Genomic DNA, 27526 nt, shown 5'->3' on the forward strand with positions numbered 1-27526 from the left:
TACAGTGGTGCCCCGCAAGACGAATGCCCTGCAAGACGAAAAACTGAAAGGGTTTTCCGTTTTTGAGTTGCTTCGCAAGAAAAATTTCCCTATGGGCTTGCTTCGCAAGACGAAAACGTCTTGCGAGTCTTGCAATTTTTTTCCGCTCCCCCCCCCTTTTTCTAAGCCGCTAAGCCGCTAATAGCCTTTTAGCCGCTAAGCCTTTAATAGCCGCTAAGCCGCTAAACCGCTAATAGCGCTAAGCCGCTAATAGGGTTGCTTCGCAAGACGAAAAAACCGCTAGACGAAGAGACTCGCGGAACGGATTATTTTCATCTTGCGAGGCACCACTGTGATCAAATTATCATTTATTCATGACGATACAGTATCCACACTTATCACTAGTTAGGATAGGACAAAAAACTCCCATTTAACATTGGGCTATATGTGCATGATTTAATATGAGAGACATACAACTGACCACCTTGGTTCAGAAACTGGTGGTTCTACCAAGTCTCAGCTTCTAAATAATCACTCTGGAGATGAAGAAATTAAAACAGAGTACATAAATAAATCCTGATTGTTCCCTTTTGCAAATTTTACATTTCACATTTATTTTCATCTTTGTAGTAAAAGATTTCACACAAGAATATTTTGGGTATGAATAACATATTCAGGGTTTCTTTGTCAAATACTCCTGTTAATATTTTTATACAAATCTCTGCGACAATTATGGTTTGGGGGTGTGGGGCTTCGTACCTAAACATACATTTGAGTTTGAAGTTTCATTTCCCTATAGAAATTGTCAAGGTCTCTTTCTTAAGAAATACCTGGAACCTTACCCTTTCCCCACCCCATTCCCTAAACTTTTGTTATCTGATACTCCAGATATCACAGAATTGACAGGCCAGTTGTGTTTACCTGTAGGCCTTTATTTTACCTGTTTTCTTTCTTTAGGGTTAAGAAGCAGGTAGCGGGGATCAAAAACTATCTTGTGTAGCTCCTTCTCCCAAGTAGAAAATGCAGAAACCTTTTAAAAAAAATAGAAAGGGGTGGAGTGAAAGAGAGAAAAGTGCTGATTTTCCTAGCAATTAAATTCACCCAAAGACAAGCAAGTCGTGCTATTTTGCTTGAAACCTACAGGACATCTGTTAGAGAAGAGCCATAACTGAAACCCTTACAGCAGTTTCATCACTAATAGATGACAAGCTCCAGGAGGTCAGCATCACAAATTTCCACACTAATTGGCTCCAAAAACGTCTACATAATTACACAGAACTAACACACATCTAATTACTCATTAAAATAGCCACTACTGTGTGACATTTAAAAATTGCCACATCAAAAGAGAGCCTTGAAGTTCTCTACTCTGACTTCCTATGCTGCCTGCATAGCTCTTTTTCTAAGTGATCCAATGTCTCCCCCGCCCGCCGCCACCCCAAATAAACCCAAAGGTTTTGCACAGAAATTGTCTCTAGAGCACTTTTAAAAAGACAGGTTAACAAGGCAAACTTATAACATTTCATGGAAACTGCACTGGAAAAATCACACTGAAAGCTGATATTCTTCACTCTAATAAGAGAATTTTGAAATCAATTGCAAACATATGCGCCGTTCTCCTGTCCCATCCATACCAAGGCTCCAGGAATAGCAATGATAGTTGCCAAAAATGCTCCACTTCCCTAAACTGCCCCTGAAAAAGACAACTGTTGTGGGCTTCATTTTGCATGAAAAAAATATGCTACTGAAATCCAGAATTTATCTTCAGTACACACACATAGGTAACAGACACACTCTTCAAATGTGAAACTATCGTAGTATAAGGATTTGAACAGAAGCCCAATTTATCCAACTCCCCAAATTAAGATTACACACCCACCCAACTAGTTGTGTGCAACAATCCTACATCACAGAACTTCAACAAGTGAATAGGTGTGTGAGAATGTGTGTGTGTTTCCCAATGGCATTTACTTAATGTGAACACTAGTTTTATCTTTGACCAGTTATTCTGCACATGTGCCTTCTGAACAATCAAACAACAACAAATTATCCAAGCACAGGACATCCTTATCATTAGCACCCATACAGAGTTGGAATATCTTATTAGTATACAGATAACCAATATCCTTCAATCCTAATGACAGTATGCAGGAATAACTTGTCAGTGAAAGAAGAACAATATAGGAACTAACAGATTTTTCCATTATTTGGGCTAAAATGTCAGTGTAATCAGGAAACACCAAGGTTGACTTAATGCAATAATAGTTTCTGACCCCTCTTTCAAGTAGCATGTCCTTGAACTGTTTCATTCGCGCTTCCAGCGGGACAATTGCTCTCTCTCGAGCAGCTTTAATTTCAGCTTCCATGGCAGCCTCCTTCTCTGAATCAATGTCTTTGTTTTCCTCCTTCCTATGAAAGTGAAGGCATACAAGACTCCATTAAAAAAAATACAATTAAATCTTTAGCTTTACATCACTTTGGTAACATATGTTCAGGGTGGATTCCATTCAATGCATTCCATTCAATGCACAGTGGAACCAGAGACTATTTAACTTGGCCCAATACCCCCCAAACAATTAATTAAAAAATATGATTGAGCATACAACAATACTTTGGGCATACTGCAGACAAGCAATCTCGCTCAATATGGTGACTACAAAAACCACTGTGCAGTGTGGGAAACTTAGCTTTCCACACTGAAAGAGTTGAGCCCCAGTTCAGACTTCAAAAACTTTAAAGCTCAGAAATTCATGCAGTCTATCCTTTCATACACAACTTACTTCCGCTTCTTTGCTTTAATAGGTTCATCATCATTTGTTTCATCTAGCATTTCATGCTCTTCTTTTACTGTAAGAGAGGCCTCTATTAGCATCCCTATAGGTACAGACCAGGGGGGGAAAACACCACTTATATTCGGTTGTCTACATAAAGGTAAAGAATGCATCTCATGTTAATTTTAAGACATGCAAAGTTAGTCTATGGATACACATTAGAATCTCAATAAAGAATGCAATATTCCACTTTGAGGTTTCCCCCCACAATCAATAGGTATATTAATTTTATGAAATAAAATTAAACAACAAATAAGATTTGATCAATGATGTATGCTTCCAAAAAAATAAAAAAATAAAAAATTATAATAATGTATGCTTCCAATTAATATCTATAATTTTTTTAAAAATCCACTCTACCATAGCTTCCAGAACCTAATACATACCAGCCTCAGAGGCAGAGGCTCAAATAAGATAGAACAGCCAGTTATGGCTTGGTGTGAAATCTTAATTGTTATTATTTATAAATTTTATATTCCACCCTTCCTCCCAAGGGAACACAGTGCAGCAAACACATAAGCGACACATTGATATATATATATATATATATATATATATATATATATATATATATATGCAGGTTTTGGTGTCCTCGGGTGTCTTCCCGTGTAAAAGTTGGGGTGTCTAGGCGACGTTTCGACGAGGTCTCACTCTATGTTCTATACACCACACCTCCTCAACAGTATTTATAGGAACTCAAACACTGAGATCCTGCTCTGTTCCAGTAACAAGAAGCCGAAAGCACCAGCCTGAAGATGACGAGTGAGACCTCGTCGAAACGTCGCCTAGACACCCCAACTTTTACACGGGAAAACACCCGAGGACACCAAAACCTGCATTCCTGTACCCGTGAAAATCTACGAAAGCATATATATATATATATATATATATATATATATATATATATTTGAAAAAACACCTGTGAAATTTTGAGCCAGACTGAACCATGTAGTTCAGGAATGACACCGTAGTTATTCTTGTGGGATGCTAGGACTCTGTTACAAGGTGAGTGCTGCAGTCAGCAAGGTCTCTTAAACTAATTTGCGCCATGGCTCAGCTATGCCCAAGCTTCTTGGCAAGACTGCAATATATTTTGTGAGGTATGTAGTGTATGTATATACAGAATAAAAAGCACTTCAGTATTCCAAGTGTTTACATTGGAAATCTCACTAATCCTTTAGCACCATCCAACCAAAAAGGCCAAATCAAGCTCATAGATGTGATGAACCACTGCCTGGTTTCCAGCTGCATCTCCAACATCACAGAAGGGGATCCTGTATCTCCCCCCCCCCCCGCCCCCAATCTCACCATCCCAGACCACCAGCCATGTTTCCCTAACTTTGTTCTACATGCCAGTGGATTTAAAGTAGAGGGAATTGTTGAGTGAAAGAAAACATTAGCTTTTGAAGCAATGGGAGATATCAAATATGGAGGACCTGCACTTCCTAAGATTATGTAAATATTCACATTACTGAATATATGCTTAGCCTACTTTTAGCAATAAAAAATGATTTAATTTAGTCACAACTTGAGTCCCAGAAATCATGCATTGGTCAATAACTTTTTCCAGTGCAGTTCTCTCTTGCTTCTAAATAAGCACAAAATATATCTTGCTTTGAATAAGCACAAAAAAATGAACCTGTAAGTATATTCAAAATTGCAAAATAACCAAGACAAAATAGGAAGAATACTGTTTTTACTCTTACTTTGTTTTTTCACTTCATCCATTCCTTTTTTGTGTGGAGGCTCCTGAATAATTTTATCCACATCTGCTCTTCCAATTAAGTCATCTGGTCTATCCCACATAGACAGACGTGTGGTAGGATTGTAAAAGAAAACCCTCTCATCACCTGTCCACACCACACACCTACAGGAAAGCCACAATCAATCAATGGTTTATCAATACTCTATCAAAGTATGTTTAACCTATAAGCATGCTTTCAGTTAATAAAATACAGAGGTCCCAATGCCTTTGTCACATGCTCTTAAACTCCATAAAACTACACTGTCCTAAGCATGCTTACTCATAAATAAGCAACGTTGTATTCAGTGGGCTTATTCCCAGATAAATGTGCATATGATTATAGCCAAGATCAACAGCACTTAATTATACCTGTCTGTACTAGAATGTTTTATAAACAGAAAGTAGACTTACGATCACTGCTAACTGCTGGTCAATCTCATACAAAAATACACTGGTGCCTCGCAAGACGAAAAGAATCCGTTCCGCGATTCTCTTCGTCTAGCGGTTTTTTCGTCTTGCGAAGCAACCCTATTAGCGGATTAGCGCTATTAGCGGTTTAGCGGCTATTAAAGGAATAATTTAAGATTAAAGATCTGGGTAGAATAAAGAGGGAAAGAAACTGCTGAGCTAATAAATTGAATTGGAATACAAAAAGGGGAGGTATGAGGAGGTCCGAGAAACAAGTAAATGAAAAATAATGTGATGAAAAGATTGTTTTTAACTACTTTTATTTTGTACTTTTTCTTTTTTCTTTTTCTATTTTGTAATGTAAAAATCTTAATAACAATTTTATTTTTAAAAAAAAGGATTAGCGGCTAAGCTGCTAAAAGGCTATTAGCGGCTTAGAAAAGGGGGGGAAGCGGGGGGAAAAACGCAAGACTAGCAAGACGTTTCGTCTTGCGAAGCAAGCCCATAGGGAAAATCGTCTTGCGAAGCAACTCAGAAACGGAAAACCCTTTCGTCTAGCGGGTTTTCCGTCTTGCGAGGCATTCGTCCTGCGGGGCACCACTGTAATGTAAAGCTGATTTTTTCTTTATTCAACATGAAATGTATAATATAAGCCTATTGCTAACATTATTGATTAAATCATTGTAAATCTAACATTAATTTTATATTAGAAATAAACAATGCATAAAATGTTCACTATGAATAGAATGCAGAGATTTAAAAGTAGTACTTATTTATTCAGTTACAGGTAGGTCTGCCTTAGTCAAAACAAAATTTAAAAATTCCTTCCAGTAGCACCTTAGAGGCCAACTAAGTTTGTTATTGGTATGAGCTTTTGTGTGCTTTCATGTGCATGCACACAAAAGCTCATACCAATACAAACTTAGTTGGTCTCTAAGGTGTTACTGGAAGGATTTTTATTATTATTATATATTCACACTAATCAATCAGAGGAAAAAAAATGTTACTTACCATGGAGTACCAGGAATAGGGGTAGTAGCGACAGGTTTTGCTTTCTGAGCTGCTTTTTCTTCTTCTGTCATTTCTTCTTCTTTTGGTTCCTGGTGAGAGATCAAAGGTAATCGAAAACCAACTGTTGCATTTATAGTGAATTGACAAGGATAGGGAGGAACTATATAAAATCAATTGGAAATAAAAAGTAATTTGGAAATCAGTGAAACCAATGTGTAAGAAAAGTTTCTGAACTATAATGATTAACTCATTTTATGTTTAACACACACTAAGGGCAACATCCTAAGATGCCCACCTGCTTTTGCACAGTGGTTAATCCATCTGTGAAATGGGATGTCTGGTTTCTTTTTGCCCCTTTCCACCTGCACCCCCATGTGCCCCAAAATCTGCTCCAAAGTAATATAAAAGCTGCCAAGAGTTTGTGCTATCTTACTACTTTCAAAACTATGCAATAGCACTTTGTTTTGATGTTTATGTTCCTAAATGTAAATCAAGTTTTCAATATTTAAGGCACTGAATGTGTGCCTTAAAAACTGTGGACTGTATTCAGCTTGTTTTTACTCAGAATATGCATTTGAATAAATGAACCTAGGTTGTCATACTTATTCAACTGATTGACGCAAAGTATGATTAACATTGGATACAATCAAGTTTTTCAGCCATTGAAGACTATCCACAATGCTTTACTTTCTAAGTAATTTGTAAAATCAAATATTGCTTCTAGTTAGTTCCTAAATATAAGAACCACCTATTCACGTTAGAGAGCTGTCAATGTGCTGCCAATATGCTCTCAATATCCAGACCAAAATGTGCGTATTTTCCATTTTATTTCAGTTTACTTAAATGCACCTTCCACTTCATTCTACTTGTTTTCACAAACCAACATAAGAGTATTTAAATACAGCAAAATTAAGCTGTAGGTTTCTCATGTCTTTTACCTCTTTTATAAGTTCCTTGATAGGTTCAATTTTGGGTTCCTCCTCTTCGGTCTCCATAGGCAAAGGGTCTTCGGCAGGCTCCTTAATGCTTTCTTTCATCTTCTCTTCTACTTTTTCTAGGGAAAAGCATTGTTTTTTTACCTTCCACTTTCTGTAAATTCAAACTTAAGTCTCTTATCAGCATAATTATTCATAACGAAAAGTACATTTGAATGCTAGTGTTTTCATTTTTGTCAGAATTTTTCTCAACTATGGACATGTATCTGTGATTATACAAATTATTAGAGCTAGCAGAATGACACTGGGTGGCTATATTTCTGCTCCCAGACAGCTACACTTTTAGGTGCTGCATGATGCTGTTTAACATCTATATGACGCTGTTAGGAGTGGTCATCAGGAAATTTGGGGTATGGTATCATCAGTATGCTGATTACACCCAGCTCTATTTTTCTGTTACATCCAACTTTAGTGTGCTGTGCAATTTCTCAATCAGTGCCTTGATACAGTGGTGGACTGGACAAGACCCAATACTGAGTCGGAATCTTGGTAAGATGAAGGCCTTGTGGGTGGTTTCCCAGTCCAGAAATCAATACAATCTGCCTATTCCCAACACAGCTGCATTCCCCTGAAGGAACAGGTATGTAGTCTGGAGACGGTCCTTGACATGCAAGGAGTTCGAAGAAGCAGCTCTTTGTTTTCACTAGGCAGTCTGGTTTTATGTAAAGCAACTGTTATTTACAGTCTTCTACTTATATTTCCAAAAGAAATATATTTTCATACTTTCTGTCTTTTCAAAATTACCATGGATATGCAACTGCCTTACATTGGTTCTTTGTGGTAAGGATGGCAATCACTTCTGTAATCAGCAGATACCACAAGTACTTTAGAAAATAATTGCTAAATGTTTACACAACAAGGATGAGATAATATAGTGGCATTCTCTTGCTACTGATACGTGGAGATTTATATTGGCTCCAGGACTACTGTTTTGTTGCTATTCAAAACACTGGTGGAACTTTGTCCAAACTAAGACAATTATCTATGCTGCAATTCTAATCTAGTTTGTTCTTAGCAATAAAGTTGCTGTTTTGTAAGGCATCCTTTGGGGCCTGCCTCCTTCTCTGAAATAGTATGAGATGCTGTCAGAAACCCAAACCTTAAGTGTTACAAAATTTGCTCAATTTCCAGCCCTAGAAAGCTTCAACAGACCCTCAGAATAACCAGTCTGGCAGAAAAGATTTGATTGTTGCTGCACAGCAACATTGTGCCACAATGAGATAGAAGAAATTAGGCTCAGCTCCCTCATGTTTAAATCCTTCACCTTTATTGAGGAAAACCAAGGATTATTAATTTTATTTATTTATTTGATTTCTTACCCACCCTTCATCATTAAGATCCCAGGGCAGGTTACAGCAATTTAAAAATAAAATTTAAACAAATTATGGACAAGGCAATAAGGTAGGTACTGAAAATAATTATGCAGTGCAGATTTGGTTAATTTTTTTATTCTTAAGTGTAATATCATTTATGAGGTGGAGTATTTCCACCTGAAATGTCAAAGCCTAGAGAGTCAACGGAATACCTTTTTAAAAACTCATGATTTGGGGAGCAAAAAGGAAGAGCTTATCAGTGATAGATTAATACTGCTAGGCATCCTGTACAAAGGACTCTCAAAGAGTCATACCCTTTTCACACTGCAACAGAAATGCCAAGGCCAATAAGAAATGGTTTAAAAAATCTAAATAGAGAACATGAAGCAACCTGGAGATAGCTACTAAATAGAATTCTAGAAATCATCCATCTGTAAGAAGAAATCCATAAAAAGCAAATACTTGGAGACTCTCAAAACAGCTGGCAGTAGGCTCCAGGGGAAAAACAGGCATTTTTCTCAGTTCAGACAAACGGAAGCTGAGAGAAACCGCAGCCTGGCGGTGGAGGTCTGCTAAGCAGGAGCCCAAAGTCACACACGCAAAACTGGGGCATTTTGTAACAGTGTGTCATATTAAGACAAGAGAAGCAATGAACTTCAACTGTGAGCTAGTAAAAAGGAAAAGACTGTAAAAGAAGTAGCATACTAGTGGAGGTGGGACGCTGAATCATCCCATCAGCTTTTCTGAAAGACCAGCTCCACTGGACTCCTCCTGTCCCTGAACTGTTTCCATTTATGTTGGTCATTATAAGAGATGCGGAGCTTGCTTCCCCCAACTTCTGACTCACCATGGCTTTTTCTTTCTGCGTCATGTTTTTTAGATTGTGAGTCTGTAGACAGAGAGACTCTTGTTTTAACTGTATGTAAGACATACAGTGAGGGACACGGGTGGCACTGTAGGTTAAACCACAGAGCCTAGGACTTGCCGATCAGAAGGTCAGCGGTTCAAATCCCCATGACGGAGTGAGCTCCTGTTGATCGGTTCTTGTTCCTGCCAACCTAGCAGTTCGAAAGCACGTCAAAATGCAAGTGGATAAATAGATACTGCTCCGGCGGGAAGGAAAGCGGCGTTTCCGTGCGCTGCTCTGGTTTCGCCAGAAGCGGCTTAGTCATGCTGGCCACATGACCCGGAAGCTGTACACCGGCTCCCTCGGCTAATAAAGCGAGATGAGCGCCGCAACCCCAGAGTCGGCCACGACTGGACCAAATGGTCAGGGGTCCCTTTACCTTTACGACATACAGCAGGTTTAAAAATGCTAGAAATAAGCACACACATTCATCAGCCAATTTGTCTTTTTAATTTTGCAAAGCGCAACATTAGCTGGTCCAAAACTGAACACTATACCTTTCTCCTTCAGTTCTTGAGGCTTCTCCCATGTTGATTCCAGTGTCCTATTATTATAGTAGTAAGTCTTCCCATCTGCTGTTTTGTACTCTGTCCATTCAGAGACTGCTGTTGCTCCAGCCAATGTAGCAGGTGAAGCGGCAATAGCAACCTGAGGATGGATCATAGGTACAATAGGAGGAGCCATTCCTGGCAAGACACCTACATAAGAAGGAGCAATAAAAAGGCAAGTACTGATAAAGTAACATTTTGTGAATCCAAAGCATCGAACTGAAATCAGCATATACAGTGGCTTATTAATGAAACTGAAGCTATCAATACTGGAAGCTGAGGCATTTCTTCTAAGCTGTAGTTCTGTGTTAGTACACTGTACTTGCACATTGCCTAATCACTACTGCCCTGTATACCCAGTCATGGATGGCACAAAATGTAGTAAATATTTGATGAATCTTGTGAATTTGCACTATTTTTTAAGTGTTGAGAATGAAGTTATTGCTAATTCCGTACACTATCATAATAATCAGCATTAAAAGAAGATGGGAAGGATTTACTGCTCTTCAAAGTGGTAACACTAACAAAGAGTAGTAAAACAATAAAGTCAGCTTCTTCAGTACAGATGTAGCATGATTATCAGGAAATCTTCTTAGTTCTCTCTATTAAATGGTCATGTGATCCAGCAAAGCAGACCCACACATGCAAGCCGAGCTTCCCCAGTGCCATGGAAGGGGAGAGAGTCCTGCACACTTACTGAGCTCCTTGACGCACTGCCAGGAGCACCCAATCTTAGAAGTCAGGATCACATGTTTAGGTGCCAATACAACCCGGGATTTTGCTTTCAACTTTGATTTTTGGATTTTAAAGTTAAAATAACAGATGGTTTAATGCAGCAGGACTCTAGTTTTTTTGTGAATATGTAAGGTACTGACAACAAACTCCTTTTTGCATGGAAACATATATATCTAGAACAGCCTTTAACATGTAAGTTTAAACATAGACACAGACATACATACACAAGCACACTAACATGCAAACAAAGTCTGATCACTGTACAAATAGCAGGAGGGGGGAATCAAACACTGTATCCCACATAGGAAAGCAAAAACAAAATATGGTTATGGAAGAGATTCACATGAACAGAGTAGTCTAACTTGCATAAGTGTGTGTTTTTTTTTTACTAATTAAGCTCATAGCCAGTTAAATTGGGGAGAAATCTTGCTGACTACATGTGAAATCTGTATTTGTAAGTGTATTTTGAAAATAAAGATAAGAGATCCAGTTATTTGGGGAAAGCAAATAAAGGTAAAAACAACAACATTCACTACCATGCCAACTTACAGACAAAACAGACTAAGATGGTTTAAAAAAATTACCGGTCTTGGTGGTAGCGACTGTCTTTACATACGGGCAGCTGACTATTTGCATCATTGCTACACCTGTAAAATGGATAAGCAAGCATGTTGGAAAGCTGCCACTGCATGTCAGCTACCACTGGGAATCTGAGTAGTATCAATTTTCCTGCTACAAATTTAGCATGCCATTTTTTTTTCCAATGGCAGTGGGAAGCAAGCAGGAAGGTCTAAAATGCGTTTCCCTTTTAGTATAGTGATTCCAGATCAATGACAAGTTCCTGCAATAATCTCGGATTATACTGAACATGAGGACTTAAATGACAATGCAGCCATCTTTTTTTAAAAAAAAATGAGGGAATGATGCAGGGATTTAAATTCAGTGTGGTCAAGCTTCTCCACCCCCTTGTGAGACAATGCTATGAAAGGTCATACTTATCTTGCCGTATTACAGCAATCTGTCCAGGATTAGTGCAAATAGCTCATTTAGCCCAATCCTATGCACATTTACTTGGAAGGAAGCCCCATTGTGTTCACAGGACTGAAGCCTTAGGAATGTATTTGGGGGAGCAGGGGGAGAAGAATGGTGGTGTTGAGAAAGCAAATCATACTAGAAGGCACAGGAGTATCAGTCTGAAGAGGGAAAACAGGCAAGGTTGAAGGTAAGATGGTGAATGCAAGTAAGGGACAAGGTAACAGGCCCCCTCCAAAAGAAGAAAGGAAACGGAGAAGTTGAGTTGATGGCTCATTAGTTGCCTATATATGCTCTCCCTTGTATCTTCTCTCCCTTCTCCCGCTCCTACCTCCATTCCGGAGCCAAAACAAATTACAAATTAGCTCTTTAAAATACTACCCTAGCCACACAGAAGAGTCCCATGTGGCAAGGTAGGCTTACGTTTAAAGGACGCCTTTTAAGTTTATTCATTGAAAAGAGCAGTCAAGAACTGTTTTCCAATTGAAAAATGTTACTGACAGGTCACATAGGATGGGACACCCAGCAATTGAGGAAGGAGGGGAGGGGAACAGGGTTGAAGGGACATTCCAGACAAGAGATAATTTAAAGAGGTACCAAGTTTATAGTACCTTCTAACATTAGAAAATGCAAGAACGTAAACCCTTCCCAAATTTCTTTTAGGATATTTTTACTCCCATATTTTGAGATGCAAAAAATGAAATTAAATCCCAAGTTCAAAACAAACAAAAAACAAAGTTTCTTCAAGAGTGTTCAATACAAAAACATTCAACTATCATTCATGGGTTTTTGTATTGCATTAGTCTTCCAGAAAATATCTTTTCTAATAATATTCCCAAGCTTTATTCATGCATGGAACAAAATGCACAACTGCCAAGTCAAGCAAAATATTTGTTGATATATGTTAGGGTGTATTTACGTTACAAATTTGCAATGAATGCAGAGGTTAATCTTGTTAACCATGTTTTGAATATGCCTGAAAATTAAGTGTAGAACTGCAATCCTAAACAGATTTACTAGAGAGTAAGTATCATTACAGTGTGACCGACTTCTGCATAAGTATGCATAAGATTGTGCTACAGAAAGATCACTGAATCTGGGCAGGTTTTAGTTCAGAAAGATGTTTCAGAATGTAGCCATTTCCACTCTCAAACTTGTCATGTTAAAATGTATCAGTAGCTTATAGTATATGAACTACAGTGGTGCCTCGCAAGACGAAATTAATTCGTTCCGCAAGTCTCTTCGTCTTGCAAGTTTTTCGTCTTGCGATGCACGGTTTCCCATAGGAATGCATTGAAAATCAATTAATGCGTTCCTAGGGAAACCGCCTTCAGACCAGGTCCGGGGACAGTCTGTCCCCCAACCTCTTCTGAAGGCTGGGGGGGGGGACAAGGGCCTTTCTTCCCACCCCCAGCATTTTAAAAAACCCCGAGACAGCGGAGGACGTCTCCGCTGTCCGGGGCGATCTTAAAATGCTGGCGGGCGGCATTTTAAAATCGCCCGGGACAGCGGAGGACTTCTCCGCTGTCCGGGGCGATTTAAAAGCCCCTGGGAAGGCAGGCAGGGGGGACAAAGACTTTTGCCCCCGCCTGCCTTCAGAAGAGGTCCAGGACCTCGTTCCGATGCCGGGCGGCGGGGGGAGAGGTTCCCGCCCCGCCGCCCGGCATCGGGGCATCGTTCCGAAGCCCGGCGGCGGCGAGAGGAGGTGTCCCCGCCCCGCCGCCAGGCTTCGGAGGAGGTCCGAGGACAGCGGGGAAGACGCGCTGCGCTTCCCCGCTGTCCCGGAGATTTCCCTATGGGCTGTCGTCTTGCGAAGCAAGCCCATAGGGAAATTCGTTTTGCGAAGCGCCTCCAAAACAGAAAACCCTTTCGTCTAGCGGGTTTTCCGTCTTGCGAGGCGTTCGTCTTGCGAGGTACCACTGTATAACTAAACACTTAAGGCTGTTTAGTTAAACACTATAACTAAACACTTAAGGCTGAAGGGGAGAAAATAATTCGAACAGGTACTTCTTCACGTACAATGGCAGTAGTGACAATGTAAAATACATTTTCAGTATTTGAAGATGTTACTGGATGTTCCAACCGCTCTTATTTATTTCTTAGTGCATTAGTATTCTAACTTGACTTGTTTTTTATGCTACTAAAAGACTGTTTAAAGAATGCACATAGGATTCTGCCTATGGAAACGACAAAAACTACACTATTAATTGGATCAAGACTTGAAATCAGCAGCGTTCTGCTCACATTGGAGGAAGATGGTGGAATTTTCACCAATTCCTCCTTCCTTCTGTATCTCCTGTTGTTGCTGTTCCTGTGCTAGGTAGTTTCCGCTGCTTTACCAATCACGTTTATACTTTTCAGAATAACTATTGGAATTTCATATTGTATATTTTAAGATCTCTGAGGTTTCACTATTAAGACAGGCAACATGGCCAGTAGCACTGAAGCCAAACTAGAAGAGTTTCATGAATATGAAAAACATATCTTTGTACAGTGGTACCTCGCAAGACGAATGCCTCGCAAGACAAAAAACTCGCTAGACGAAAGGGTTTTTTGAGCTGCAAGACGATTTTCCCTATGGGCTTGCTTCGCAAGACGGAAACGTCTTGCAAGTTTGTTTCCTTTTTCTTAACACCGTTAATACAGTTGCGACTTGACTTCTAGGAGCAACTCACAGAACGCGGTGTGGTAGCCTTTTTTGAGGTTTTTAAAGACTTTGGTGATTTTTGAAGCTTTTCCAAAACTTTCCCGACACTGTGCTTCACAAGACAAAAAAAATCGCAAGACGACAAAACTCGCTGAACGAATTAATTTCGTCTTGCGAGGCACCACTGTATAAATGCCCACATATGTCACTGGCACTAGATGTAGCTTTTATGAAAAGTTAACCTTTTTTCAGTCAGCTGAGGTGACTTAAGAATCCTGGTAATGCTAGAATCCTAAGTAGTGCTTAAACACAACAGCCTTTTAAACAGGGGTGGAGGTGGAGCAGTATTCTTTTTGTTTGTTACTATGCATTTTTGTGTTTTTATATTGTAAACTGTGCTGTGATCCTCAAATGAACAGCAGTATAGAAATTTTTATAAATAAAAAATAAAATAGACTACAGTAGTTATTATATACTAGCAAATTTTCAAACACACTTCCCACATAGGTCCAAGATTCTGTCTTCAACCATATAGGCCTGAAATTATTCCAATTTCAGAATGAAGCTATATGGCCCGGCCAAAAAGTACTTGTGTATGTGAGTACCACCAAATCCTCTCCCTGTCTGCAACACTGTCTTTAAATTCTAGGGGTACAAGTGATGGCAAGAAAGGGAGGACACCATAGGTGGCACCATGGATTTGAACTTTTTTTGCGCTGATAGATAATTAAACCCTATCTTTGAATTTATTAATTCATTTTATACTGTCCTTCAGTGAAAGTTTACTGATTCCATCTGGTAATTACCACTTGGCAAGGTAACAACTGAAGTGTATTTCTTTTGCACTCAGTCAGTTTTACTCTATCAATTAGAAATATGCATACATTAATAGCTGCACTGTAATATGTGACTCTACAACTAATGTTTTGAAGAGCTTGTATAGGTAATTAACCAGTTTAATAAGAGTTAATTCACCAAAGCAGCTATTTACTTCAAGACAGTAGTCTACTTCTACAAAGACATCGCTTATTTTAAAGTCAGTAAAGCCTAGTATCACATTCTTAGGGTGCAATCCTAAGCATGTCTACCCAGAAGGAAGCATTCCCAGGTAAGTGTGTATAGGATTGCAGCTTAAGTAACAAAGACAAGGTGAATTTCTTCCAACCATGAACTGTTAAACCAATTAACTGTGTTTGAAGTATAATATGTATTCATGCCAAAAAAAAAAAAGGGGTTTTACATGACTTCTTGCCAATAAAAATAAATTCTGGAATTATTTTTTTTTACTCTAAAAAGCCTGTCAGCTAACTCCAAATTTGTTGAAGAATATATTTTAAATGAAGAGGATTCAGGCAAATTCCATACACAGTAGACACATGAGTGCAAACAAATTGACAACATGGACATGTGGCTGGCAAGACAGTAATAGTATCTCAATTTACCTGGAAGTGGAATTGGCATGCCAGGAAGAGGAACACGAAATGGAGGTACCATTACTGGTGGGAAAGCAGGAATTGCTGCTGTCGGCTGAGGTACTGCATGAGGTACTGCAGGAGGCAAAGTCTGTGGGACTGGCTGGGGTACAGTCTGCACAGATGTAGCAGAAGGAGCAGAGGTTGAAACACTGACTGAAGGTGTAGCAACTGAAACAGCTGAGCTGGGGGTCTGGTCTTGTGTTGTAGGTGCTGATAAAGAGAACAAACATCCAAAACCCTATATCATACATGTATAAGCTCCATGTTTAATATGATTCACCAACATTCCCTTGTAAATTAATGCCAAATTCATTATGCTCTCATAAGTAATTTACAAAACTATGCAGTTTTCAGAGGGGCCACTTAAGAACTTGCAAGTTATTTCATTTTAGTATAAACTTCAATCTTAATGCCAAGATTATCAAGGTGCTCTGCTAGTGGAGTCACCAAGAGGTTTCTGCTGCAAGGATCAAATAATGAAATAATCTCTGCAGCTGCAAAAATTTACCATACACACGCACACTCACCTCAAACAGCCTAGGCAAATTTCTGAAAATAGCTGATAATGGGGTTTTTTCAGCTTTCTTCAAAGGATTAAGATTTTATTTCATTTCCACATTTTCCACAAAATGCACCTAACAAACCTCCAGAGCAGTGGCATGAGTTTTCTGTTGATTCATCAAACAGCAAATAAAGTCATTTGAACAACTGATGTATTAGGAACTTACATTGCTCCTAGTCAAAATAAAGAACAAGGAAACTACACTGTACCATTGCAGAGTGAAGGTACACTTTGTAATACAAAGCAAAAATTTGAAACATAATGAAAGCACTTCAGCATATGCATGGCCACAGCAGATACTGTATATTCAATATTTCCCTCTATAACTCACTGTAAGCATTCTAGAATCCTATAGCACCTCCAAGTGGTGCAATAATTTAATATTAAGCTCAGCAGCAATTTTACTTACTGGAAACTGTTTGTGAAACAGACGTCGTTGTGGTACTAGTAGACGTTGTAGATGACTGACTATTTGATGATGGAGATGGAGATACTGATGCAGGACTACTAGTAGTAGGTGTGGAACCACCTACAGCTTGAGCTTGGGCTTGGGCTTGGGCTTGAGCCTGGGCTTGAGCCTGGGCCTGAGCAGCAAGAATTGGTGTCAGTTCAGACTGCTGAATAACTTTCACTCCATCAGGTTTGGTCCATGCTGACTCACGTGTCCGTGCATTATAGTAATAAACCTAGAGGCAAAAAAAACAATTTTATGCTACTGTACATAACCTAGTTCTTCCATTCACCTTTCAGATTCCTACCTGTGAAAAAGTCTCAAAATCAATATAATCGTTAGAAATTTTTCTTAGTATTCTGAAGGCTTTACAATACTACACAACCACCTTAACAAATAGGATTGCTAAGGATGCAAGCCTAATCCCCTGATCAATGCTGCTAGAGGGGGTTGGGATTCTGCAGACGTGTCCATCCACTGAACACGATCCTGCAGGGGATTCTGCTGCCATAAAGGTTACCACTGTGCCTGCCAAAACTGTGGGCAGTTGTGAAGTTATCCATGACATGGGGCCCCAAATCCAGGCACAGCATGCAGAGCAGGGCCAGCCATGGAACCACTAGGCCCTGGGCTGGTCCTTTTCCCAAAGAGGGGAACAATTCAGACCCCCCTGTGGTGCCAATCTGAAAACTTCAAACACACACCTTCTGCCTTTCCCAACAGGATTGTTGTATCTTCAGTGCAGCAAGACAACAATTATTACTATTGTTACTAGGGATAAATCTTACCTTTCCATCTGGAGTTTTGTTTTCTACCCAGATCTCTTCAGTAGGTGGCATTGTTGGTGTTCCAGGGGCAGAGACAGGTGGCATCCCTGGAGGAAACATCATACCAGGAGGTGGTGGCATATTTCCCATTGGAGGAGGCATGAAAGGTGGTCTCTACAAACATATGCAAGAGTAAAAATATTACAAGGGATGTTCAAATTCACAGTGCCTTCATAACTAACCAAATCTATCCAGAAATAAGTCCTTATGGGATGTATCCAACTAAATGCACAGAACATCTGCATGCACAGAACATCTTCCCCAAACACAACAGAACTTTCCCAGCCTCTCCTCCCCTTGCATGCCTCCCAGAACTGTTCTGGAGGTTCTCCCAACCATCCAGAGCATATTTGGGGGACATGCAGAAAGAGTTACTGTCCTCATCTCATACATATTTTTACCTGTAGATGTGGAGGTCCCATAGGTGGAGGAATTCCTCCTGGGGGTGGCATTGGAGGCATATTTGGGTCAAATGGAGGACGTCCAAAAGGAGGCCGGGGTGGTGGTGGAGGGCCTCGCATCATACCAAAAGGTGGAGGTGGGCGCATAAGAGGTGGTGGGCCTCTCATGACAGTATTTGGTGGAGGAGCTGGTCCACGAAATCTCAGTGCTTGCTGTTGAGCCATTCTGTGAGCAAACCAAAATGAACAGTTTTGTCTTCAAATTATTTGATCAACAGAAGGGAATTGGTGTTACAAGTGAACCAAAACATTGTGACAAAGTTATCATGAACCCCAAACTGTTTGGGAGACTTTGTCCTCACAATTTAAATGACTTAGAAAGCAGTATCTAGACTGGGGATACTTCAAATGGAAAGGCACTGCACAAGTTTCCCTCCCACAAGCCTAAATACAAGTCACCTCAAACGCAAGGTGCAATACCCACATCTCTCCTGTATTTATATATATCCAAGACATGGACAACTGATTTTGATAAATACCAAAGCACCCCACAGTTTCATAATGTGAATGGGTGCACACCACACACTTGGATGGGAACATCTACATCCTTTTCACTTGTAGCCTAAATCAGAATTTGAGAATGCTATCCCCACTGTGCCACCCAGCCCTCTACAGAGGTAGCTTAGTAAATGTATATATAGAAAAAACGTTCACCTTTGCAACCAACAAACGCTCTTCTGATGCTCTCAGGAAAACAATTTTGCCCACCATTTAGTGCCAGTGCAATACCAATGTTGGCATGATGACTCAAAATTGAAAAAAACAAAGGTTATAAGGTGGTGAACGACAACAGACAAATAATTCAACACTTAATATTCAACCTTCTAATTTTGGAAGTTGCATAGCACAGAGGTGTTTAAGAATTCTATTGTTGTATATAACTCATAAATTTGTGATGTAACACTCAGTGGCCACTGCCAACTCCACTGAGATGGTCAAAAGCCACAGCAGATTTTTTTTGGTGATAAAGCTATTAAGAGTACATAATATATGAATATTGCATGAGTTACAAAGGATGCACATATGTAAGGATTTCAGGTTATGCCTTTAGAACTCAAGCAAGTTTGGGCCTGAACTTTTCCTATCACAGCTCACTTTAAAAGGAAAAAGCCACAATGCAGCTATGTAAACTGACACAATGCGCATGTATTTTGTACATGTAAAATATGTCATTTAAAATATATCTTAAAAATAGGGGTGCCAAGATTGAACACTTTCACTAAGGAAGGTATTCTGCCAGTTCTGGAAAAATACTGTCTACAGAACTGATAGAATTTTATCACAGCACATGCATAGGTAATGAGAATTTGCAATTGGCCTCCATTATTTGATAATAATGAACTTGAAATGGAAAATATTATGCAGAAAAATAAAGCACTGAAAAGTTTTCTGCCATGCATTTGTGTATGGGAAAAACTGGTTGCCCACATCCATCCTGGGAAGGACAAATTGGCAGAATCCAAGAGAAAGCAAAACTTTTAGTATTTCCGAGACATATAAGTTATTTCATTTCAATTCATACTGAACATAAAAGGCCTCCTCTAGAGGTTTCTGAGAGGAGGAAGGCCTGCGGCCTGCTAAAGAGCACAGTATTCTAGTGTGATAGGGGTCTTCCTGCCCTCCCTCTACCTCCAGTATCCACTACTGTTGCCATCTACCCAAAGTCTGGCGTAAGAGGGAGAATAAAGGCTGGCTACAACTTGGATTGAGGGCTACTTATCTCTAAATCCTCACTGCTTTCACCACTGCTGCAATAGACTGGAGAAACAGCCTGGGCCTAAGAGTACCAAGTCTATATGCATAGTCAGGCCTTGTTTTGTTTGTCATAATGGGCCATTTCAAAAGGACAATGCTTTTTTCTTATGATGCACAACAATTAAATTGGAATAGAGATTGCTGCTATGAACACTAGAAGTTAAAAATACTATCTGGGTGAGTTTTTCCACTACTCTTATGATTGTTAGCATTTGCAGTGGAATTTCTGGATACAGTGAAAGTCACATCATACTGCAAATTACCAAAGATACAGTATATGCAAGCAGGGTAGCTGGGTGAAAGAGCAAACTGGACATCTGCACTTTTAATAGAAGTGCAGAAGACTTTCACCAGCTGCTGGAATTATTTCTTCTGCATGACTATTGAAGGTGAAGCAGCCCTGTCTTCTTTTTCACATAGCTGTGACACAGACAAGTACAGATTTCCCACTTTAAACTGGACTGCTTCATATGTTTTAAGTGGAAGAGGGCTGGGGTGGTGGCACAAATTCAATCTCAGTTATTCTGTTTAGTCACTAATTATGCTTAATATGTACATTTTTAATATTCGATTTTTCTACTTGTAATTTCTTAATGTTTACAAATAATATTTTTCTGGTAATTACATTGCTTTAAATGGTGGATCTTTACTGTCTTTCATTTGAAGCTTTGAGGAAAGTTGCAAACCCCTTACAGGTTCTTTTTCCAGGAATACAAAGCAGTACAAAAATGACTTTAATAATAAACACGAAAGCATTTCCATGTACGGAAAATCGTCATGCATGTGTTTTGCTCTGCATCCATATGTTGGGAAGCTGCCATTCAACATAGCTTTCCAACACATGGACGCCAGAAGCGTACCATGCAAAATACAACCCTATATTAATGTCACATGTCAGCTTCACGGTATTTCCTACGTGGGAATGCTTCCTTATGCAGGACCAATGTTAACAAGTGAAGTATTCCTTCTGGTTGCTTGGATACAACTTTAGATGTGATCTGGCCAACCTTCTACGCTTGCATTGCAAGTTTTTCACACCCATACACAACCCTGAGGGGCTTCTCCTCCTCAATGCAGTCTATGAACATATGAAATCCTTCCTTACACTTGAGGCAGCCCCTTGCTTCATTTAACTCTGCACAGAATAGATTTAACAGGTATCTGCTGCAGATGCAAGGGTTGTTTTATTTCCTCCCCTTGCCTTCCTCAGATCCTCTTTCCTGCTGAAATACTAAGGCCTTCCACATGCACAGAGGCATGCGCTCTCAACTACTACTGAGCCGCGGGCCCCCAGCTGAGGCGCCAGTTCAAGAAGGAACTGGGGAAGAAGGGAACCACGCATCCCCTCCGCCGCCCGCCCGCCGCTCTTGATACGTCAGCGTGTGTCCTGGAGCCGCCATTGGCAAAAGCCGGCTGCGTGTGGGGGAGCAGCCAACAGACAAAACGGGCATCCCGTCCCCAAGGCCGTCTCTTTGCCGCCTCCTCCTGAGTTGAAGAGCCGTTGGAAATAAATAAATAAAACAAGCGAGCACGGAGGCGGTACTACCCTGGAATAACGGAGGTTAAAGCGGTCGGGGCGCTGAGCGGGAATCTCACCAGGGGAGGAGCGAGGCTTGAGGTGAAGGGCGGGCGGGCCGGGGGCGGGGGAGCCCCGAGAGGGAGCGAAGGCCGAACGGCCGCTTCCGCCTCGAGACGAAAGGACGGAGGGGGGCGGGCCCAGCGCCGCCAAAGCGGAGCGGGAAGGGCGCTCGTGCCCCCTGCGCTCGCTCGCTCTCCCTCGCGCGCGCGCGCGCGCGCGCTCACAAAAGGCCTCGTGCTCCTAGCTCCTCCTGCCAACCCCTTCCTTCCCCCCGCCCGCCGCCATTCCCGGAGGACTTGGCCTTACCTCATCTCATTGTTGTACCGCTCCGCCGCCCCAGCGTCCCCTTCGCCGCCGCCTGCTCCGCCACTCGCGCCGCCGCCGCCGCCTCCTCCTCCTCGTTCCGCCATCACCAGCCGACTCTGCCGCCGCACACGCCCACCCTCGCCAGGCCTCGCCGCCTCGTCAGTGGCTGCCAGGTGCGTCAATCACATGACGGCGCCGCGTCACCCTCGCCTCGATTGGTGCCTGTCGCCGCCGATTTTGAATGAGAGGCGGAAAGCGAGTAGTGACTGGCTGGTTTGGCTCAAAGAGCATCAAGCGGCGCCGCTTGAACGCGCCCTCCTGCGGCCCGCTCGCTTGCACGTCACGTGACCTATAACCCGGAATTGACCTTGTTTACCTCAAAAAAAGAAGAAGTCTCTGACCACAGAGATAAGAATATAAAGGGACGCATCCTATTCTTTTGATACAGAACTTCCGGGTGTATGTTGGAGAAGCCATTTTTTCAACCTCGCGGGGTCTGAAGTGAGAGCAGTAAAAGTGATACAGTAAAATCACAATTTTAATGTAGTTCAGCTATGGTGGGGCTCCATCGCGTCCTCTCCGAAATGGTAGAGACGTTTAGGATCTTTCTTGCTCAGGACTTATTTCATGTGAAGAGATAATGCGATCTTTTTACCAAAAAAGAACAAATACTTTCAGATTTATTCATTTGATTTATGGCAGTTAACAATTTTAAAACAAATATACACCATATAATACACCATATAAAATGCAGAGTGACAATATAATCTGAGATTATATTCTTTATGGTTTTTTGCTGCAACAGATTAACATGCTACCCGTCTATTATTTATAATGTATTTTTAAACATTTTAAAATATAATTGCTATTACAAATGCAAATACAAGCCATTATTAACTAATTAATTAACAAATCACTTCCTAGGAGGCATTTTGAAGCGACCTCACAATACAATAAAAATATAAAACAACTATTGCATATATAAAAGCAAGCAAAAGCTGTTACAGATAAAAATACAATTTCAAATTCTGTAAAATGCAAATACTGACGGGGGGAGGGGGAGATATCCACTCATAAGACTTGTTGTTTGTATTGGTGGGAGAGAGTAGTTTTTGTTCACCCCGCAATGTTACCCACAGTTAATATTGCTAATTAAAAGCAGGGTTTTAATTTCAAGCCAAAATACCACTCAGGTTATACCACTGCTTAAACTGCCATCTCAGGTCCACTCAGAAGCTTCCTGCTCCACTGACTTGCAAGGGAAAGTGATGTGCTTTTAAATGTTCAAAAACAAAAGATATTTTTGTTGTTGTTGGCATCTGTCTGAAAAGATACCAGTTAGAAAAAGAAGGACTTTCTTTGGCTGCTGCTACCTTTCACTTCTGGAAGTGTAGCCCAATCACAAATATAGTCAGGCTGTTGCTAGCTATGAGTCCTGGTGGCTTGACTAGATGCTTGGGGTGCTGAGAAAGAGAGTTGGGACTTGAGTGCCGACTCTCTTATCTCAGAGCTCTGAGTGTCTTGTCTGGCCATCTGGACTTAGCCATGGATGTTACTTTTGGTTTTTTCTCTTTTGTTTTCACTGGGGTCTGCTGTGGGATGGCTAGCCAGTTAGTGTCTGTGGGAGCAGTAGTACCAGCAACATCCTCTTTCTGAAATCAGGATGGAATTGCAAAGGCGCAGGAGTGAAAATTCCAGCCCTGGTGGGTAGTGGGAAAACCCTACCAAAACTGGAAGCTGAATCTGTGTCACACTACACTTTTTGTCTATTGGGTGAATGGCAGACCATAAATGATAACTTAAACTCTCAGAGAAGTCCTACTATTTTAAATGGGATTGTATTCCAGAGCCAAGGTTCTAGTTGTCTATTTTTCATTGCAAATATAACATAGAAAAAGAAGAAATTATGTCAGCTCAGGTTAGCAATAAGAACACTCTTATCAATCCTAATTTAAACTTGTATATTAATATAGGCAGTTCATAAGTCCAAGCAGACACCCAAACAAAATCAAGTATGATAGGTTATAATTTAAAATGGAGAAAGGCAGTAAGATCTTCAGATGGTGACCACTGAGTTATGGATAGTGGGTGTTTATTCTTCTAACCTTGACATATAAGTCTCTCTCTGCAACCATAAGAGCTTGCAGAATCCACTTCTGTTGTTGATCGTTACATCACAGGAATATAATTTCAAAGAACCAATGTTAATCAGGTTCTTTCCCCTCCATAGTGTAACTCTTATTTTCACTCTTCCTTTTAGCCACTAGGAGATCCCCTTCGTCTGCTTTGGTATGTGTAGACAGAATTATCCATCAAGGTAGCAATGCAGATCTTCTGGGGAGTACTTTACAGCTGTCGGTTTCTTTTGATAGCTTGTCCAGTGGATTGCTTTGAAGATTGACCTGAAAGAGCATTAATGAAATCTCACTTGTTTGCAATACTCATGTCTCTTCTGTGCTAGGTCTTTTGTTAATGGCCTCGTTTCTTGTCTGCTGCCTAGGAACAAGTAATTAGCCAGCAAACAAGACACCATGTTCTCTCACACATTTTCACTTGCCCCTAAAGGGTTAGGTTGCATACACACATACATATTAAGCACATGCATTCTCCTCCAAAGAACTTCCCGCAGAGCTATAATCCCTGGCACCCTTAAAGTAAAGGTAAAGGTACCCCTGCCCATACGGGCCAGTCTTGCCAGACTCTAGGGTTGTGCGCTCATCTCACTCTAGAGGCCGGGAGCCAGCGCTGTCCGAAGACACTTCCGGGTCACGTGGCCAGCATGACGAAGCTGCTCCGGCGAACCGGCACCAGAGCAGCACACGGAACGCCGTTTACCTTCCCGCTAGAAAGCGGTACCTATTTATCTACTTGCACTTAATTGTGCTTTCGAACTGCTAGGTGGGCAGGAGCTGGGACCGAATGACGGGAGCTCACCCCACCGCGGGGATTCGAACCGCTGACCATGCGATCGGCAATTCCTAGGCACTGAGGTTTTACCCACAGCGCCACCCGCGTCCCTCTGGCACCCTTAACAAACTACAGTTTTCAGGATTATTTGGAGAAAGTCATACATGGATGGCGGCAAACAGATTGAGATTGAATCCTGACAAGACAGAAGTACTGTTTCTGGGGGACAGGAGGCGGGCAGGTGTGGAGGATTCCCTGGTCCTGAATGGGGTAACCGTGCCCCTGAAGGACCAGGTGCGCAGCCTGGGAGTCATTTTGGACTCACAGCTGTCCATGGAGGCACAGGTTAAATCCGTGTCCAGGGCAGCTGTGTACCAGCTCCATCTGGTACGTAGGCTGAGACCCTATCTGCCCGCGGACTGCCTCGCCAGAGTGGTGCATGCTCTGGTTATCTCCCGCTTGGACTACTGCAATGCGCTCTACGTGGGGCTACCTTTGAAGGTGACCCGGAAACTACAACTAATCCAGAATGCAGCAGCCAGACTGGTGACTGGGAACGGCCGCCGAGACCATATAACACCGGTCTTGAAAGACCTACATTGGCTCCCAGTACGTTTCCGAGCACAATTCAAAGTGTTGGTGCTGACCTTTAAAGCCCTAAACGGCCTCGGTCCAGTATACCTGAAGGAGCGTCTCCACCTCCATCGTTCTACCCGGACACTGAGGTCCAGCACCGAGGGCCTTCTGGCGGTTCCCTCACTGCGAGAAGCCAAGTTACAGGGAACCAGGCAGAGGGCCTTCTCGGTAGTGGCGCCCTCCCTGTGGAACGCCCTCCCACCAGATGTCAAAGAGAACAACAACTACCAGACTTTTAGAAGACATCTGAAGGCAGCCCTGTTTAGGGAAGCTTTTAATGTTTGATGTATCACAGTATTTTAATATTCTTTTGGAAGCCGCCCAGAGTGGCTGGGGAGGCCCAGCCGGATGGGCGGGGTATAAATAATAAATTATTATTATTATTATTATTATTATTATTATTATTATTATTTGCTTTAAATGTTTGTGTGTACTCAGCCCTTTCAACAAAACTGAAACAACAAACAAAACTGCACAACAAGGGACCTGGCTGGCTTAGGTTTTCTCTTCTTCCTGTGCTCAGTTCCTCTGTAGAGGGTGGAATGCATAAGGATTGGTGGCTGCCATTGCTTTGCTTAGATGCCCAAGAAGTTGTAGCCTTCCAGACATTGTTGGAGAACTATTCTCATCATTGCTGAGTGACCACAGGCCATGCTGGCTGGTGCTGATGGGAGTTGGGGGTGGCCTGTCAACATCTGCAAGTTCTCCAACCCTGATTTATTCTGCCCCTTAAAACTCAGTGGTAGCTATTTAGAACTGAAATTCATGTCTGCATAGTTTACCCTTTTCTTTGCTTGGCCTCACCCTGGGTTCTCTTTCTTGGTCACTTTACAGTACAGCAGGATGCTGGGAGCTGGCCTTTCTATGAATATTTTATTTGAAAATATATATAATCTTGATTATCTGCCTTTCATCCAAAGCTGCTCACACTGACTAAAATCACAAGCATAAAAAAAGGGAAATCAGCATAACCCAATGCCAAATATGTTACTCATTGTAAAACGAGTCCCTCCTTTGAAAACAAGTGTATGTTCATTTCTAAATAATGATTTGCCTTGTTTTATTCCGAGAAATTCCATGGTTAACTCTGAGCAGCCTCTAGGCAAGCAGTGTTTCTGGAAGCTGGTTCTTACACTTGTAAGATTGTCTTGGCGCAGATTTTGGATGATGCAGGACAGGAGCAGATAATGAATATTCAGGGAGGAGAAGGAGAGGGAGAAGAAAAAGAAAAAGAAAGGGGGCAGTAAAGAGACGGTTCTGCTTGTTAAATGGAAGCCCTCAACTGAACTGTGTTTTGTTGTTTTAAAGTAGTTTCGTAGTTTTAAAGAGCAAGTGACTAGCTGAAGACCTGCCTTGTTTAATTGTCCACCTAGGAAACCAAATATATACACATGTATCTGCTCCTTTGATGTGACTAATGAATGAGCTCTTTTAACTTACTCTGACGGCTGATAATTGTGCTCTAGCTCCTGGGCAAAAGTTATCAGTAATGTGGGTATGTGGAGTGGCCGCTGGCATCAAATATTCATAGAGTCACAGATGGGAATCTACAAAGAGTTAGCGCCGAAACAGGAGCATATTCCCAGCCATTCTGCAGTGAGCGTGTCAAAACATCAAGAGTAACGGGTGATTTGTTGCTACAGCTACATAAGACTGGCATGGTTTTGCTTTTCTCAAAGATTAGAAGGAAGTGCCCTCACCAGCTGCTGTATTTCCAGTTGAAGTAGGTCAAGATATGCCATTGGCTTCCAGAGGCAGAAGTGTTGCCTGCACCATGTTGTTCTTCTGACTGCGTTTAGTCCTGGATGATGGGACATTGGGAGCCCAAAGTGTGAGAGGCAGCAGTGGCTGTCCAGGTGAGGAAGACCTGCCCTGCAAGAGGACTAATATCTGCTTTGGCAGCCGTTTCTGGGCCAGAGTAAGATCTGCTTTGGCCCAGAGGTTCAGAAACAAAAGAAACCACTGGGATGTCTGAGATCTTGTTGGAAAAATGTGTATACACAGTCTAGCTCCTCCCTAGGTGTCTATTTTGTTGTCTTTTTAAAGGTATTATAAGTGACCCTTAAAGCCTTAAATAAATAAAAAGGTTGGCATGTGGGAGGAAGGGTTGTCAAAAAGATTGTACCTCTCAAATCAGAGGTGCCGTAACACAAATTGATTAATTCATTCATTGACTAAAAGTCATGGAAGCAATTGACTTGCCCTGCAAACCTATGCATGCCGTAAGCCCCATGGTAATGGAACACTCCTGCAGGCCCCATGGCCTCCTCCAGCAACTGGAACAGCTACGCAGCATTCCCAGGAAGGGGTCGTGGTATTCTGGGACCCATAGCTGCCCTCTTGTGAGCACCCAGTCTAGCAGAGTAAAAGCAGTGCTGACAGAGGTGAGGAGGTATCTGGGCATACCTACTTTATTT

General features: G+C 41.4%; 1 protein-coding gene across 7 annotated transcripts in view; it reads right to left on the bottom strand.

The window, feature by feature from the left end:
• The window catches only part of TCERG1 (transcription elongation regulator 1), a 36442-nt gene extending 14724 nt beyond the window's left edge, over positions 1 to 21718 (bottom strand). For 3 of the 7 annotated variants that reach the window (XM_028717898.2, XM_028717906.2, XM_028717900.2), the window contains exons 1-13: positions 21567 to 21718; positions 17867 to 18092; positions 17427 to 17579; positions 16597 to 16873; positions 15593 to 15835; positions 11056 to 11118; positions 9686 to 9886; positions 6912 to 7027; positions 5974 to 6062; positions 4517 to 4677; positions 2760 to 2853; positions 2253 to 2388; positions 920 to 1009 (exon numbers count right to left, since the gene is read on the bottom strand). In XM_028717898.2, coding sequence (XP_028573731.2) covers positions 920 to 1009; positions 2253 to 2388; positions 2760 to 2853; positions 4517 to 4677; positions 5974 to 6062; positions 6912 to 7027; positions 9686 to 9886; positions 11056 to 11118; positions 15593 to 15835; positions 16597 to 16873; positions 17427 to 17579; positions 17867 to 18092; positions 21567 to 21670 — 1953 coding nt within the window. In that variant the 5' untranslated portion in view covers positions 21671 to 21718. Of the gene's footprint in view, positions 1 to 919; positions 1010 to 2252; positions 2389 to 2759; positions 2854 to 4516; positions 4678 to 5973; positions 6063 to 6911; positions 7028 to 9685; positions 9887 to 11055; positions 11119 to 15592; positions 15836 to 16596; positions 16874 to 17426; positions 17580 to 17866; positions 18093 to 18580; positions 18673 to 21566 lie in introns of all 7 variants that reach the window. The other 4 variants (XM_028717903.2, XM_028717899.2, XM_028717902.2 and 1 more) reach the window with 4 other exon arrangements.
• Positions 21719 to 27526: the final 5808 nt, after the last annotated feature.

Source organism: Podarcis muralis, chromosome 2, assembly GCF_964188315.1.
Source record: "Podarcis muralis chromosome 2, rPodMur119.hap1.1, whole genome shotgun sequence".
Lineage (NCBI taxonomy): Eukaryota > Metazoa > Chordata > Lepidosauria > Squamata > Lacertidae > Podarcis > Podarcis muralis.